At 36.1% G+C, this 17,287-nt stretch overlaps 1 protein-coding gene across 17 annotated transcripts in view; it reads right to left on the bottom strand.

Annotated features, from left to right (window-relative positions):
- Positions 1-17,287, bottom strand: part of CREM (cAMP responsive element modulator) — a 72,505-nt gene that overhangs the window by 22,293 nt on the left and 32,925 nt on the right. For 10 of the 17 annotated variants that reach the window (XM_042945345.1, XM_042945349.1, XM_042945356.1 and 7 more), the window contains 3 exons: positions 12,888-13,034; positions 8,960-9,057; positions 8,457-8,599 (listed from right to left, as the gene is read on the bottom strand). In XM_042945345.1, coding sequence (XP_042801279.1) covers positions 8,457-8,599; positions 8,960-9,057; positions 12,888-13,034 — 388 coding nt within the window. Of the gene's footprint in view, positions 1-8,456; positions 8,600-8,959; positions 9,058-12,887; positions 13,035-13,199; positions 13,312-17,287 lie in introns of those variants that run through there. The other 7 variants (XM_042945352.1, XM_042945358.1, XM_042945355.1 and 4 more) reach the window with 2 other exon arrangements.

Here is a 17,287-nt window from a genome sequence, read left to right as displayed (position 1 = left end):
TTTATTTTTGAGACAGAGAGAGAGACAGAGCATGAACGGGGGAGGAGCAGAGAGAGAGGGAGACACAGAATCGGAAGCAGGCTCCAGGCTCCGAGCCATCAGCCCAGAGCCTGACGCGGGGCTCGAAATCACAGACCGAGATCGCGAGATCGCGAGATCATGACCTGAGCTGAAGTCGGACACTTAACCGACTGAGCCACCCAGGCGCCCCAAGAAAGTAGCTTTTAATGGAACCTATATTACTATATATTTTGGTTTTAAAACTTAAGTCTACAAAACTGCAACCTTTACCATTTTGACTATGTGATGAAATATAAAATATGAAATATAAAATGTTACATTGGAAAGGATCTTAAAAAATAACTACTGAAAGAATTTGTGCTACAATATTTATGTCTACCAAATGTCCTGAATAACTGCAGCTCATAGCAGCAGATAATGAGGTAGACTTCCTCTGAACACTGAGACCTGCCAGCCATGTTTAAAAGTTAACATATTAACCAAAAGTTTCCAAAGAACGGATCAAATGTTTTCTTTTTGAATTTTACTCTAATTCAATTCAATGGTAAATCAATTTCAATTCCTGTTAAAATATCCGAGACTTCAGTATAGTTTAACATAAATAGTATGACCCTATGTTTTAGTTTAAGTACCAGACATTAAGTAGAACCCTTCAAAAAAAAAAAAAAATCACATATAAATCAGCTCACTAGATTTACAATGAAGGTAACAACACATCAGAATAACACAAGGCCTATAGATCAATGCAAATGCCTTACAGGAATGTTACAGTAGTGGGGGAATGTATGTCAATATTTCCAACTTATTCTCTATCGTTTTTTTCCAGGATCTAAGCAAAGGCCCATTTAGGTTTAGGCCCATTTAGGTTTAGGCCCATTTAGATTGTATAAATCTGTCAGAACTACTGGAAAGAGTAACGACAAATCTTTAGTTCTAGGGCCTAAATTAAGAGAAAGATGGGTTAATATTTTCAAAAGGTTTCAGCAAGATGCATTCTCTGTGTTTTTGTTCTTTGACAGGCCACCACTAGGATATGATTGACAAACAGTGAAGAATCAGTTATAGAATGATAACAGTGCTGAGGCTGAGAAACTCACGTAATAGCCCTTTGTTCATCTGGCTCATGTAGAGCATTATGTTCTGTACACATTTTATTTTTTAAAGTTTATTTACTTTTGAGAGAAAGAGAGAGAGAAAGTGGGGGAGAGAAGCAGAGAGAGAAAGAGGGAGAGAGAATCCCAAGCAGGCTTCACACAGTCAGTGCAAAGCCCAACATGAAGCTCAATCCAAAAAACTGTGAGATCACGACCTGAGCTGAAATCAAGCGTCATACGCTTAACCAACTAAGTTACCCAGGTGCCCCTCTGTACACATTTTAAAAATAAGATTTCAAGGGTCTCAGGGTTTACCCTTTATAATAAATAAAAGCGTTTGGAAGAAACCTAACTATGCCTACTTTCTTAAAAGAGAAGAAAAAGAGGAGGTATTGCTTCCTCAGATCTTCATGCCTGGATGTGAATGAATTTCATATGTTATCATATATTTGAATGTGTGTTTTCAGTTGACAGTTTAGTGTCAGAAGAAGAGGCACCGGCCGTGTATGCACAGTGTGGGAGAAGCACAAAGCTGAGTGTATAGCAGGCATTAACGATGAATGATGGTTATCATTTCGTGACAAACTGTATCATAAACAACTGAGCCATTCCTGAATCTAGAATTCAATAAAGTATGGCTTTACGTTCTAACTACAACTTAATTTTCAATGCCAATGCAATTAGCAAGCTTTGGGACTAGCCTTTTGTAAAAAAAATCTAAGGTGAGAGTAGTTGCTGCTGAGGGTAAGAACATGAAATAGATAACAAAGACCCTTACTTTTTTCTTTCCATATTTTCTTATTTTTTTTTTCAATGTTTCCTCATAATTCCCATCAAAACTTCTTTGCTTTCACCCAGTGAAAGTTGATATATCAAGAATTTGTTCCTCTCAGCATTTTATTTTCTGGTCATTATATAATTAGATGTGGAAAATAAACCTAAACACACATATGCATACAACCTAGCTCTAGGGGAAAACATTTCTACTGATAAGTCTTGTACTTTAACCTGGCTTTTATTTTTTATACCAAAGGCCCTCTTGATTTTGGCATTATCAAATGGCAGAAGATCTTCCCATTCAAAATGTTACCTCTCATTTGACAATTAACAAGATTTCCCAATGCTTCAGGATACTAGAATTAGATTTTGTGTGTGTGTGTGTGTGTGTGTGTATTCAAGATTTGAAGAGCAAACTTTTAGGCTACAAAATATTCAAAGATAGCAAAATATGTGCTTTCAGTAAACACACATCAAGATACATAGCAGGAAAATTTATGATGAAATTAACTGAGTTTAGTCACATCTTTTGTTTTACTTAATTATTTTTAAATTTTTTTAAATGTTCATTTATTTTTGAGAGAGACAGAGAGAGACAGAGAACGATCAGGGGAGAAGCAGAGGGAGAGGGAGACACAGAAACCGAAGCAGGCTCCAGGCTCTGAGCTGTCAGCAAGAGCCCGACGCAGGGCTCAAACCCACAAGCCACGAGACAATGATCTGAGCCAAAGTTGGACTCTCAACTGACTGAGCCACCCAGGAGACCCTACCTAATTATTTTTTTAAAACTTATGGACATTTTCTAGCAAACATAGAAGTACAAAGAATTTTGTGTCATCTATTTTCCCTGCCCACTCATTCCCAAACTTTTTTTTTTTTTCTGTTTTTGGTCTGGAGTATTTCAAAGCAAATCCCAGATACATCTGGCTAATCATTTTTAAATAAAATGATAGGCCCCTCTGAAGGCCATTAGTAACTAATGAAGTTAAAATACCTTTGTATTTCCTACTAATTTTACTTTGGGGACCTAGGCTTTATTAATGTTTTCTTATGACACATGCAACTGGGGCATACAAGCTTATATCTGTGGCCACACTGCTGATCACAATGAAGAGTTCACACTGGTCCGCGAAGACTGATTGGGACTCAAGCATAATTAAAAGCGTTTTTATTTTAGATTATATGCATACTGATTTTCCTCTTTTAAGTCATCAAACATTAGTTTGATAAAATTATCTAAACTGAATTAAAATTGAACAGTAGATTATATAATCAATTAAATTCTACTTCAATGTCTGTTATTAAGTGATTCAAGCCTGCTAGCATATTATTGGTAGTAGTAATGGTGGGTAGAGGGTAGTTGTCCTAGTTGCTGTGAGAGTTAGCTTTTTTTTTTTTTTTTACTCCTAAAGTGTCAGGTAAGCTATACCCCATAATTAAGTAGCTCACTCTATACACAGGTTGAATGTTGAGCACATTGACCTTACATGAAGAGTATGTCTAGAGTGTAATTCATTAATGCACTAAATATTGCTCTACTAAGGTGGTTTTAGTGGTTATACAAATGTCTCTGTGTACATCCTTATACAGTCATGGTATTTGGTTTCAAATCCGTATTAACCCAAGTATGGTTTCCCCATCTCCAACTTACCATACATCACAGTAACCAGTATGATATATCAACTAGTCTAGGTATTAAGTTCTTTAAAATTCCTGTATTTAAAAAATCTGTGACTTCTACTCATTGCCATTGAGCACTCCTCCCCTAGAGCTACTAATATCATAGGAGTAAGGAAAAGATTATGTGTGGGATGAAAATTTGAGGATTTTGGTAAAAAAATAATATTTAATTTAAAAAAGTAGTACTTTCAAGTCTTCATAATAAATGAAGAAGAGAAAGATAAATAAGGGTGGAAAACTAAAAAAAAGAGTTCATAACCAAAAGAGGAAGGAATAAAATTTACTTAAATTAAGATTTCATCTGACTTCTTTCTACTTGATACTAACATCTTTACAGTCCTAAACTTGTATGTAGGAGCCAATTCAAACACATAAACATGTAAATGTTTAATTAGAATTTAAAACCATCTTTATTCCAAATTGCAAAAAAAAAAAAAAAAATGTAAATAAAACTTCACTGAATTAATTTTAAAAAAGAACAGCAGACCCTAAGTCAGTGAATTCTGACTTAAATTTAAAAAGTGATGGGGCGCCTGGGTGGCTCAGTCGGTTGAGTGTCCGACTTCGGCTCAGGTCATGATCTCATGGTCTGTGAGTTCGAGCCCCGCGTCGGGCTCTGTGCTGACAGCTCAGAGCCTGGAGCCTGCTTCAGATTCTGTGTCTCCCTCTCTCTCTGACCCTCCCCCGTTCATGCTCTGTCTCTCTCTGTCTCAAAAATAAATAATAAAACATTAAAAAATTTTTAAATAAATAAATAAAAAGTGAGCATAGAACAGAACCTGTGAGTACTTGTGCCTTGAAAGCCAAGAGGTGCATACAGCTAAAGAAAGACCAAAACAGCCTCATGCTGTAACAATAGCAACACCAAGATTAAAAAGTCAGATTTACATTAAGCAGATACCTTCTATGTTTGCTTTGAAAGCTATCTTGGGAGAATTTAAGCAAAGTCACTACTAAGAATTATAAATGCAACTGCATTTACTTTAGAATGTATGCACCTATCATGCAAATTCCTTTTATGAGGGAATGGAATTGGTGTTTACTCACAGGAGAGGTCTCCTGAGAATTCTAAATTCTTTTAGGCAGCCCAAAAAGTTCACGTAGATCTCTTTTTATAATGGATTTTGGACTGAGCCACTTACCTTTAATGTGTAAGAATTCCAGTAAGGATGAGTTAATACAGACACATTTTAATAAGGTTCGTCATAAAATAGAGTAGGAGCAAGCGGAGACAAGGGACATTTAGGAAAAAAAAAAAAAAAAATCTTGGGTGATAGTCCTTAATTGGTAAGAGAAGAGGTCAGGTATAGCAGAGTAAGGGATTAGAAAACAAAAACCCAAAACAAACAAAAAAACCCTTTTTCATTAGAGAAAATTTAATGAATTAAGAAACTGCAAACTTAAATGTCTTTAGTTGCTTTTACTCGATATATGTGTATGACTCTCATTTAATGGAGATCTTAAATGTCTTAGGCACAAGTAACATTCTTTGCTGATTCTGAGATTATCTGAACTGCTATCTTTCAGAAATATTCTCTTGAGACATACAAGATTTTCTTTGGCCAGAATGACTTAATTGGCATACAACGAACCTATCACTAAGATCTGTACTTCCAGTAAAGATTTTGCAAGTGTAGGTCTTTTACGTGGTGTTGCAATAATGAATCCCTGCCTATTTAGAGTTATTTTTACTATTCCCTGGGAGTAGCCTATTCTAACTTTCACTTCTTAGTTTCTGTGATTAAAAAAATAAGTTGAAACAGTAAGGCCTACTTCTGTCATATAGCTAACTTTCAATTATTAAAAATATAACTGATTATATATGGGAAAGCCTGAGTACACTCATTTATATTTTATTTCTTCAACTTTGACACACAAAGTCCTTTAGTTTATTTCTTTTTGTTTTTAACCCCAACTTCCTCATTATACCAAATTAAAAATAAGCAATCTAAAATAATAATCTTTGAGGGAGCCTGGGTGGTTCAGTTGGTTAAGCGACCAACTCTTGATTTCAGTTTAGGTCATGATCCCAGGGTCGTGGGATAAAGCCCCATGTCGGGCCTCACACTGGGTATGGAGCCTGCTTAAGATTTTCTCTTTTTCTCTCTCTTTCTCTCTGCCTCTCCCCTGCTCATGTGCCTGCTCTCTCTCTCTCTCTCAAAATAAATAAGCATTAAAAAAAATGATAATCTTTGAAAAAATAAACAAAGTTGGGGGAAAGTCATCCACAAATAAAAGTTGAAGAAAGAATTAAACCTAAAAAAAACACATTTTACAGTAAAACCTTATGAAAGGGTCTTGAAAACAGATACCCAGAAGAATCTCCAAAAATTCTAGTAAAATAAACTCCTCTAGTCTAAAAACCAGTAATTGTTTCTATTTCTAGATATCCAGGAACAACCTGAAAGCATTAATATCTGTTAAGTTATTCCTACTAAGAAATACGATTAATTAAAATGGATCTTGTCTATATGTAAATATACATTTACCCTCCAATTAAAGTAAATGTCTTCTAAAAACTTTAAATGTTAGTATTCACCTTTCAGAAGAAACAATTATAAACCTAAGCAAGTGTCGCTAAGTGTTTAACAGATGCATTTTTAACAAAGTTAGTGTCACTTTTCATGAACCAATAAAACTGGTAATTTTTACCTGCAGACAGCACATACAGAACAACCACAGCTTTTAATTAAAATAACTACCAGGATCTAGTGTATGGGTCCAAATTAAAGAAACCTCAATAAAAGACAGTCCATGACTTCTAATGTGGCAAACAGATAAACGTCCGACTTCTAAACTTTTGACTTGCTATTCTCCTGACTTGACCACCCCACACCCACACTGACGTTTCACACAAAGCCCCTGCTGCAGGCACACACACTCAGAGCACAAGAAATAAAGGCTCTGTTGTTAGCTGGAGGGAAAAGTTTAATGACCATGTAGGAGACACTGCCATAGCTACCTTACAGCTCTGTTTTGTGTCAAAAGTAGCATGTCTGGCTTTCTCCCACTTTTACCTGTTATTTCCTTTTGCCCAGAGTTTGACAATTTTGTATTATTCCCAATTCAAAGACCCTGAGATGGGAAAATAAAGCTTCTCTCTCTGATCCAGTTAGTGAATGGCAGGACCCAGTGCCTCCTCCACATCATCTGTAGCCTCAAAATTCTCTCAACCCAATGTTTTCACAATTTCAGATTTTCAGCTAATAAACTAGGCAAAATAAACTACAGCACCCCCCTCTGTATCACTTGTAAAGAGATCACCACTTCTATAAACTCTGAAGCAGCACTGGGAAATGCCAGGAAATATTTAAGGTGACAGCATCTTAGATCGTTCCCCAAACTTTAAGATGTCTTAGCATTATTTTATCGGTGATTTCCAACCTTTTTCCTACCACATCACAAATAGAAACTGATAGTATGCACACAGCCCACTGCTCAAGGCCAGATCTGAATAGCCAGGAGTCTCCAGCAGCTCCAAGCCCTGGTGGGCCACGCTTGGGGATGGAGGCATGAGGCACTCACACTCCCGTACCTGTGTGCTACACTGCAGAGGCATACCAGTTGGCAAATTCTGACTTACAGTTCTAAAACTCCCACCATATATTCCCACTGGGCCAGACAAAAAGGCATTTAAATCAGAGAAGTAATACAAGAAAAATAACAGTTAAAACCTCAAGGTGTAACTCTTTACAGAGACAGTGGGGAGTTTCCTTTTCCTAATATTGACTTTGGACATGTCCACTCAGCACCCTATAGAGGCTGTGGACAAATTATACCCCAATTCTGCTAGGTATCATGGTACGAGCTACCTGAAGAACCAGAATTACCAAGGGAGATTTAGTTTAATATTGCAAATCTGCCACCACCAACAGAAAAACCTCTAAAAAAACTAGTGACTACATAAGATCTGTTCACATATTAAGGATTATAGTTTAACAGCCACATCTTAAGATTTGAGAATTTTTCTAGGTATTACTTTTTTTTAAAGGGAAAACAGAAGACATATGTAAAATCTTACCATCATATTTAAACCAACATAGTACTTATTACCACACATATTCCATTACCTAAGTAGCTTTTTTTAAAGATGGGTTTTTTTTTTCTGTCCTTTTTCTGGCTTTTCTTCCCCCTTTTTTCTTTTCTTCCTAGCTCTTGTTTTTTTACTAAAGCATTTTTATGTATATCAAATGTACTTGATTTGGGAAAAAATTAGTGCTTTAATTAGAGCAAAAAGCACAGAATTAACAGCCCATTAAAATGCACAAGACTAAATGTGAATGTATCTGTTTATTTACAGCTTTTGATGTTTAAAATTTCAAATAAAATGATCTGTCCAATGGCTGCAGTTTTTAAAAATAAATCATTTTTCCATTCTCTTCTAGAAAAAGCTGCAGCACAAATTAACAAAGAGTAGTGAAAACATAATTACATTTAAAACATAATTTAGAAAACATTATGTACCTCTTTTAGATTAGGAAGCATAATATTGTAATTGTTGGTAACAAAAGCCAACAAGAATGAAATACAGACATTTATAGCTTATGTTCACATGCATCTTATAAAGACAACAAAAAACAGATAAGTTTTAAACTTTTACTAGACATGAATATAAACATATAAATAGGCAAACCCTCCCTTTATTTTCACCCAAAAGTTTTCTTCTATATTCAGTCAAAAAATTTTGACTTTTCAAAAGTATATGACAGCTGTCAGTACAAATCTCTCCCTTCTTTAACATTTACTTTTAATTCTATGATACATAGTTTGGATATTATGATGCATTTTAAAATGGAACAGTTTAATGCTGAACCCAAGTTACTTCAATGTAACTAGAGAAGACTTAAAGCTAGCACTGTACCATATCGAATGCAGCATACATACTGTATTGCCCCGTGCTAGTCTGATATATGCTAGTCGGTACTGCCATGGTAGCGATGTTAGGTGGCGTTCCTTCTTCCTCTGATTTTTCTTCTTCAATCTTGGGAACACCAGGCACATCAGAGGAAAGTTCATTCAGTATTTTTCTAAAACATAATTAAACAACAGAAATAATTAAGATATTTGAATGAGGTTTAAAACAAAAAAGCTATAATGGACTAACTGCTTTGATATAAAATTATTCTCCTTTTTTGGAAAAAGTATCATTACAGGGGCGCCTGAATGGCTCAGTCGGTTGAACGTCCGACTTCAGTTCAGGCCATGATCTCGCGGTTTGTGGGTTTGAGCCCCGTATCGGACTCTGTGCTGACAGCTCAGAGCCTGGAGCCTGCTTTGATTCTATGTCTTCCTCTCTCTCCGCCCCTCCCCTGCTTGCACTCTCTCTCTAAAATAAATAAACATTAAAAAAAAATTTGTTTTAAATATCATTACAGTAGGAGACTTACCTATAAGAGGGTCTTCGTGAAAGGATTTCTCTACGTTTATGAGAATCAATTACACCTTCTGAATCTGCAGACTCATCTGTCTCTGCAATTGTTGCTACCTATAATACAAAAGTTTCTGAAATGCATCAGAAAATATATGACCTCCTTCAACCAAAAAATGGTGCTGAAGGGTCTGTGTGTGCAGTACTAAACCAGCTGCTGGCAAAGCATCCAGCAACAGAACACACAGAACCTACACTAAAGCAGCTCACACCTGGCATTAGGAAAAGGAGCACAGACATACACATTTCAGTTGTAGAGCAGGTATGTGTGGAAAGGAATGGGACAGATAATAAATAGTACAGAAATGCAAATGAAAGTCATTGGAATGGCAGGTGAGGCTTCACAGGAAAGGACTAAATATAAGATACGTAAGACCTAAGATCTCAACCTTGAACATACTCTTACAAATCCAGCAGGGGATTGAGAGGCAAAATAAAGCATCTCTACCTCACTGCCCTCTTCACAATACCACAGCTGACTTGAGCTAGGTCTTCAAGTTAGACATCAGATAGGTTCAAAGAAGCAAATAAAAAAGTAAAGGGGCGCCTGAGCGGCTCAATTGGTTGAGCGTCCGACTCTTGGTTTCATTCAGGTCAGGTCATAATCTCCCAGTTCATGGGTTCAAGCCCTGCACTGGGCTCTTCACTGACAGTGTGGGGCCTGAGTGGAATTCTGTCTCTCTCTGCACCTCCCCTGCTCACTCGCTCTCTCTCTCTCTCTCTCAGAGTAAATAAACATTAAAAAAAAGAAATACTAAAAAAAATAAAGAAGCCTGATTAAAGTTAAGATTTATATTTCAAGAAGGTTGGAGCTTGATGGTGGTAACTCCTGAAAGTCAAAATAAGGAATTTCTCCTTAAAAGAAAGGCCAGAGTTTTAAGTAAGGTTTCATTTTTCAAGTCACATGATAATAACATGATTATAAGGAAAGGGTGAAAACTAAAATAACGAATCTCTACAACATGACAGTTCTCAATATATTTAGCCAATTCAGGGCATAGGGTAGTTCTGAGTTTATAAAACTCACTTTCCTTATTGTTATAATTATATGAAAATTTGATTTGGGCAAAATCAAAAGAACTTATTAACATGTCAACAATATGAGGAGGAATATATACTTCCCAAGGCACACTGATGTACATCTATGTTCACCTACACATACAATATTATGCATCTCTGGTCATAGGCACTCCACACATAAGCACACATACCAATAGAACTTAGAAAAAATGTTGTTGCAATCAACAATCATGTATCACCACCAAACATTTACCACATTATACTGGGCTTTCACACATCTCTCATATAATTATAACTAACCCCTTATGTGAGGTAGGATACTATTTTAACCATTTTAGAAAGGTGAAGCCGAAGTTCATGTACAGACATTAAGTGACTTGACCACTGTTCAACAAGTAGGAATTCTAAGACAAGATCCACTGGCACTTACCTCTACCAAGACAATTAAATCATCCACATAACAAAATCCAAAAAAGCTTACTGAATATAAGATAATACTTTCTTCCAACAGCAGCCAAGTTAAAACTAGAGTAGAAATACCTGCACCCCAACAGAAGTCATAATTCAAAAAGGAGAGTGGAAAGACTTTCTTGTTTTATAATTACAGTCAGAAAGATTCAGAAAGTCTTGGAATCAAGGGTCATTATGGAAAAGAACAAAAAAAAAAGACTGCTAAGAATGACTCTTACTCTTTTGAAAAGATACCTGTGTAGGAAAGATAGCTAAGCTTTTAATGAATGTGGATTTATTACTTCAAATATAATTTTGCAAACTGTTTCATTATTCTGCAATAAGCTGTACTCAAATATGCAAGGGATGAGATTAAGTATGCATATCTATGTTTTCCTCAAGATCTTTCTGTCATCAACTATGTTCAAGTAAATTTCAACATTTAAAGGATAATTACTGAAGTAAAAAAGGAACAGAAATAAATTCAATAACCAAGAAAGTATGCTTTTAAAAAATGCATACTTGAGGTGCCTGGGTGGCTGAGTCAGTTAAGTGTCCAACTTCAGCTCAGGTCATGATTTCATGGTTCATGGGTTTGAGCCCTTTGTCAGGCTCTGTGCTGACAGCTCCAAGCCTGGAGCCTGGTTCAGATTCTGTGTCTCCCTCTCTCTCTTCCCCTCCCCCACTCATGCGTGTGTGCTCTCTCTCTCTCAAAAAAAAAATAAACATTAAAAAAATTAAAAAATTAAATTAAAAATGCATATTTACTCACAATTATCAGAATGGCTGAAATCAACAACACAAGAAACACCAACATCCTTCTTGGTGAGGATGTGGAGAAAAAGGAACCCTCATGTGCTGTTAGTAAGAATACAAACTGATGCAGCCACTGTGGTAGACAGTATGGAGGTTCCTCAAAAAGTTAAAAACCCTATAATCCAGGAATTGCACTATTGGATATTTACCCAAAGAATACAAAAACACTAATTCAAAGGGATACATGTACTCCTATGTAGCATTATTTACAATACCCAAATTATTGTATATGGAATATACATGGAATATGGAAGCAGCCCAAATGTCTATTAACTGATGAATGGATAAATATATATATATATAATGGAATATTACTTAGCCATAAAAAAGAATGAAATCTTGCCATTTATAACAACGTGGATGGAGCTAGAGAGTATAATGGAAAGCAAAATAAGTGAGTCAGAGAAAAACAAATGATTGATTTGAAAGACCATATAATTTCATTCATATGCAGAATTTAAGAAACAAAACAAACAAGCAAAGGGAAAAAAAGAGAGAGAGAGACAAACTAAGAAACAGACTCAGAGGACACACTGATGTTGGTTACCAGAGGAGAGGGGGAGTGGGGGGATGAGTGAAATAGCTAGAGGGGATTAAGGAGTGTGCTTATGATAAGCATCAGGTGATATATGGAAGTGTCAGATCACTATATTGTACATCTAAAACTAAAATTACTCTGTTAACTGCAATTAAAATAAAAACTTGGGGCACCTGGGTGGCTCAGTCATTTGAGCATCCAACTTTGGTTCAGGTCGTAACCTCATGGTTTGTGAGTTCGAGCCCCTAATCAGACTCTGTGCTGACAGCTCAGAGCCTGGAGCCTGCTTCAGATTCTTTGTCTCCCTCTCTCTCTGGCCCTCCCCCATTCACATTATCTCTCTAAAAAATAAATAAACATTAAAAACATTTTTTTAAATAAAAACTTTAAAAAATGCATACTTAATTTATATCTATTGATGCAAAAAAATGTTTTAGGTTCAAGAAATGTTAAGGATTCGTGACCAACTTTGATAATAATAAATAATAAAATAGATCTCCAGATCATAACCACAATAATCCTGTCTACAAAAACCAAGGTTTCATCTGAGTGGGGTTCGTGATGTAGAAGTCTAACACCAAGGTGACAATAATATCCTATGTTTCCTACAAATTACACATATTAAAGATAAACTTAAATTTCCACCTACCTACTAATGTCAGTATTCATGAAAACAGCCAATACTATAATCTTTACTGTGTTTATCAGACATCTTTGCCAAAGAATCCTCAAAATATTTTTAAGCACCACTGGAGAGCTTTGCTAAATAAATCTGTGTTTGAGTACAGAGCAACAACTCAAAGAATTACTCATCTGACAATTACTCATTCTGCAAATTGAGAGCTAACAACCAAACTGCAAATCTTTGGTCAAATCTATGTATCTCACAGGGCACAACACACTCCACATAGGAAAGGGAAATTCCTCCAAACTTCTAATAAAAAGATTTGAGCATAAAAGCTACACAAAGAAAAAAAAGATGATAAATGAATTCGTAAAAGGGAAAAGAAAAAAAAAAAAACTGAAGAAAGTCAAAGACCAATCATCCAGGAAGGAAGCTAACCTGAACAGTTTGTATTTGTGGTGACTGAATAACCGATGGCTGTGGTGTCTGAATTACTCCCTGGACATGCACAGTTTGGCCCGAAGGTAACTGCACTAGAGTTACAGCTGGGGAGCCTCTTCCGGTGCCTGATCCAGCTACAGAAACCTGCAAAAACGATCATCATTGAGGATTAAGACTGGATCATTTTCTGTTCTTTTTGTTTTTGTTTTTGTTTTTGTTTTAAAGAAATACCAATCACTATTAGGACTGGCCAATTCTTCCTTTCTTTCTTCTGCTTCTAAGAAACGATGAGCGTGCTGGGGTACTTACCATTAGGAGGCGGTTACTGTGCTGGAACAGTCATTCTCTGATGTGATAGATATTAAAGAACCCATGCTCCTCACTTTCAGTTCCCATGCTTCGCTGGCTAAGAATGTTCCAAGCGCAAAGTTCTAAAGCAGTTAAACTACCTCACTACAACCTCAAGACTACCAACAGTGAATCCTTATTTTGGCCAGAGTATAAAGTACCTAACTTCCTAAGAGAAATTAGAGACAGAACTTAAATGCGGTGAATTATTTTTTAATAAATGAAACGTTTGCCACATTCTAGTATTACTCCAGATGCAAGTTAATGCCTTGTCTCTATGTTAATGGAAATCAGTTACTGTTATCCCCCCATAATCACAAAAAAGGCACAGGCCAGAGGAATTCCAAGACCCCTCATGCCCTTAGTGTGTGTGATCCAGAGAAAGTACATGCCTTGGAGCTGGTATGGCCCTCTTACAGATTCCCTCCCTGCTAGCTCGAGCATCTAGAGAAGAGGGCCAGAACCATCATTCAGCTTGCACAGAGTACAGCCATCTCCCAGCACCCCTGAGTGCTTTCAAGAGAGCTGTACCAGCTGTACCAGCTGTAACAGCAAAACACAATACCTCCACTCCCCTGGATTTAAAACCTGCTAAGTTTCCTACTGACTAAACAACCCAATCCTATAGGCCAATGTAATCTTAGAAACTTTGCCTCCTTTTACTGTTTCACTACTCATTATAACTTACTCAAGAACCAAAGACTTTGGATATGAAATAAGTGAAATAAGCTACCAGCTTCTATCATGAATGGTAGTAGAACCACAAGATCTAAAACAAACTTTGAAGGAAGTCTCTGTGTAGTGCCTCATATTAAGAAACACCAATCTACTTTCCAATCTACTTATACTTTAAAGCAATTACTAAAAACTGGGTTTATAACAAATAATAAGATTTATTTACAAGATCATTTCCTTAGAAAGCAAACTTCTTCGGTAACCTGGAAGTAAAAATCGTTCATCCATGCAAGAGAACCTATGTGGTGAGCATTGTACTGGGTGCACTAGGGTATAAAGTAGAATTGACAAAACTAACACCTAAGAAACAATAGCACGCCAAACAGTATAGAACTAATTGCTCCATTGTACAGGTCATGAAAGTCAAGGAGTACAGAATAGAAAGATCAGCATGGGCCTGAACAGTAAGTAGAGGCTTTGTGTAGAAGCCACAACTTGAGCCAGGCCCTGATATGAGCTTACATAACCAACAGAAAAGGGCAGAGACACCCAAAATGTAGCCCACAGAGCAAATTCAGCCCACCTGCCCTTGCAGTATTATTGCCTATGTTAGATTTTGGGGGAAAGAAAAAGATCATGCCATAATAGAATCGATAAATTTAATAACTAGAAGTTAAAAAAAAAAGGGGGAGGATTTGTTTTACAAATGACAAACCAGCACAAAAGACAAAGCTGTACGAATAATAAAAGGGCATCCACCCCTTTGTGGGCCAGTTACCAAAAGGTATTCTTTTCACCACACAAATAATTCTCAAACTTTTTAGTCTCTCAGGACACCTTTATACTCTTAAAAATTACTGACGACTCAAAAAGCTTTTGTTTATGTGATTTATATCCAGTAGGGTGCTGTCAACATTTGTCAATCAGTTTTTGGGAAAGGAGAACCTTGATTTGAAAGGTTTGCTGATTTCCATAATGTAAAAACTCCTACTGTGGCAGATTTCAAGTTACCAATGGATGACACTGAACATAAAGTTGGAAAAAGATGCACATAAGTGGCTCTCACAAGTCAGCTCCAGCATACCATTGGTTATGTGCATTGATATTTATCATATTAGAAATGAAAACTGAAACATTTTTACATTTTAAAAATAACAATTCCATTACATGCTAACATAAATAGCATTTTATTAAAAATAATTACATTTCCAAAACAAAATCTTAGTGACAAGAGTATCAATGCTTTACTTTTTTATAAATTCTTTTAATGTCTGGTTTAATTTAAATCAGCTGAATTCTCATACCTACTTCTGCACTGAATCTGTTGCAATATGTTATTTTAGTCAATACCTGAAGAAAATCTGGACCTCACACAGACATATCATTGGAAAAGGAGGAGTAATATAATAGCTTTTTCAAAATATGTGGATAGTGTTCTTTGTTACTACACCAAAACTCAACAGGTGGTTGCTTCACATAAAGATTAGTTGCAATGTGGAATCTGGAACCATATCAGTTACATCCATGGACCAGTCTTATACTTTGAATGGATCCCATGCATGATTCTGTAACACCATGCAGTAGTTATCTGGAAAATAATGGCTCACTCAGTTAAGCAGATCTCCCAAATGCGGACACATTTCATGATACTTTATCAGAAAATCTCATTCATTAAAATCAACATCAATCTCATCAGAATACTATAAATACTGAAAAACTATCAAGTTCACAATGGTAGATGCAGGACTTCCAAAATTCAAACTGTTTAAAAAGCTTAAATTTTTTCACTGACAATAAACACTGTCAATTGTTTTCCTTGAAGTGACAAGCTTACTTCATTTGCTTTTAAGAAAACGTTTTCCAAATGCTCAAGTTTGAATAGCATAGTTTGGCTATTGGCCATTCTTTTAAGAAAACTGATGTCCTATGGGAAAAAAACCCAGCTAGTTCATCTCACCACTCAATTACTCAAGTGTTTTTCTTCAAGAACACCGTCAGTTTTTACTACACAGAAATGCTTTCAGTAAACATATCGATTTCCTAACACAGAATATAAAAATAACATGTACTCAAGGGTCAAGGTTTGATACAATGGGTAATATTTATTGCTTCACCAGGGCATTTTTAAGTGAAACTGGTATTTTTTGAAAACTGCAAGAGAATGTCCATGAAGAACACAATGACTACTGTCATAGTTTGATGCCTCTGACTTGATTCATGCTAAGGTGCCAACAGCTTTACCCCTACCCTCTTCTATTTTTACACCCATCGGTGCAAGTATCAATATAGAGAAAAAGGAAAAGAAGCCTTAGCATTATTATGAAAATACTTTAGTCCTCCTAAGCCTCCTGAAAGTCTCCTGGAGTCTCTCCTAGGGTTGTGCACACCACACTTTGAAAACTGCTGCTGTATCCCAATGTAGCTCTTAGGCCCTGGCTCGCAGCGTAAAGAACTGAGCACCACAGCAGGCTGTGATATCAACTACACCACAGCAGCACAGCCGGAACCAATATATCCAGTAACCCTGATAGTTCAGATGTCAGACTGAGTAAAATAGAATATGAATTATACCCAAGGGTACTATAAGTATTACAGACTGGACCTGCAGATTGAGATGGCAGATCAGTTTTCTCAAAAGAATGGCCAATAGCCAAACAAATTATGCTATTCAAACTTGAGCTTTAGGAAAACATTTTCTTAAAAGCAAATGAAGTGAGCTTGTCACTTCAAGAAAAACAACTGACAGTGTTTATGGTCAGTGATAAAATTCAAGCTTTTAAGCAAAGTTTTAAATTTTGGAAATCCAGCTTCAAAGACGTTAGATATTTTGAAGAATGAACAACTCAAGAAAGATTCATACAGGTTTGATAAATATAAATCATGTTCTAAGTTGCTTTACTTACCTTTCAAGTATAATTTTCAAGATTTTAAATTATTAAATAATCACTCTATCAAAGTGGCTTAGCATCAAGAATACCTGCTGTGGAAAGGGAGCTAATACAAACTGTATTCCTAGAATTCTGGAGATGAGTTATAGGAATTCTATAACTACAGTGAAACTTCTCTATGTCCAAACTCTGGGCAGTGCAAAAGCTCACGGGTCAGCTCTTTTGTTAAACTGCTGAAATACGCGTAGAGAACCAACAGAAATGACATACCCTAGAGTTAGAATTAAGATATATCTTTGGGAAAAAAAAAACAAAAACAAAAACTGAAAAAACCCCTTAGATCTAGAGACATTCTATACTCAGACATTCTATTCCCATTGATTTTACCAAAACTGATGTGACTAGTATTAGTCCTATCACTGAACTGGTAGAGTTAATAGGCTAAACCACTGTTATTCATTAAAAAACAAAACAAAACCTCATGTG

Source organism: Panthera leo, chromosome B4 (genome assembly GCF_018350215.1).
Source record: "Panthera leo isolate Ple1 chromosome B4, P.leo_Ple1_pat1.1, whole genome shotgun sequence".
Classification (NCBI taxonomy): domain Eukaryota; kingdom Metazoa; phylum Chordata; class Mammalia; order Carnivora; family Felidae; genus Panthera; species Panthera leo.
The sequence above is the reverse complement of the archived record's forward strand: the minus strand, read 5'-3'. Positions and strand labels throughout refer to the sequence as shown.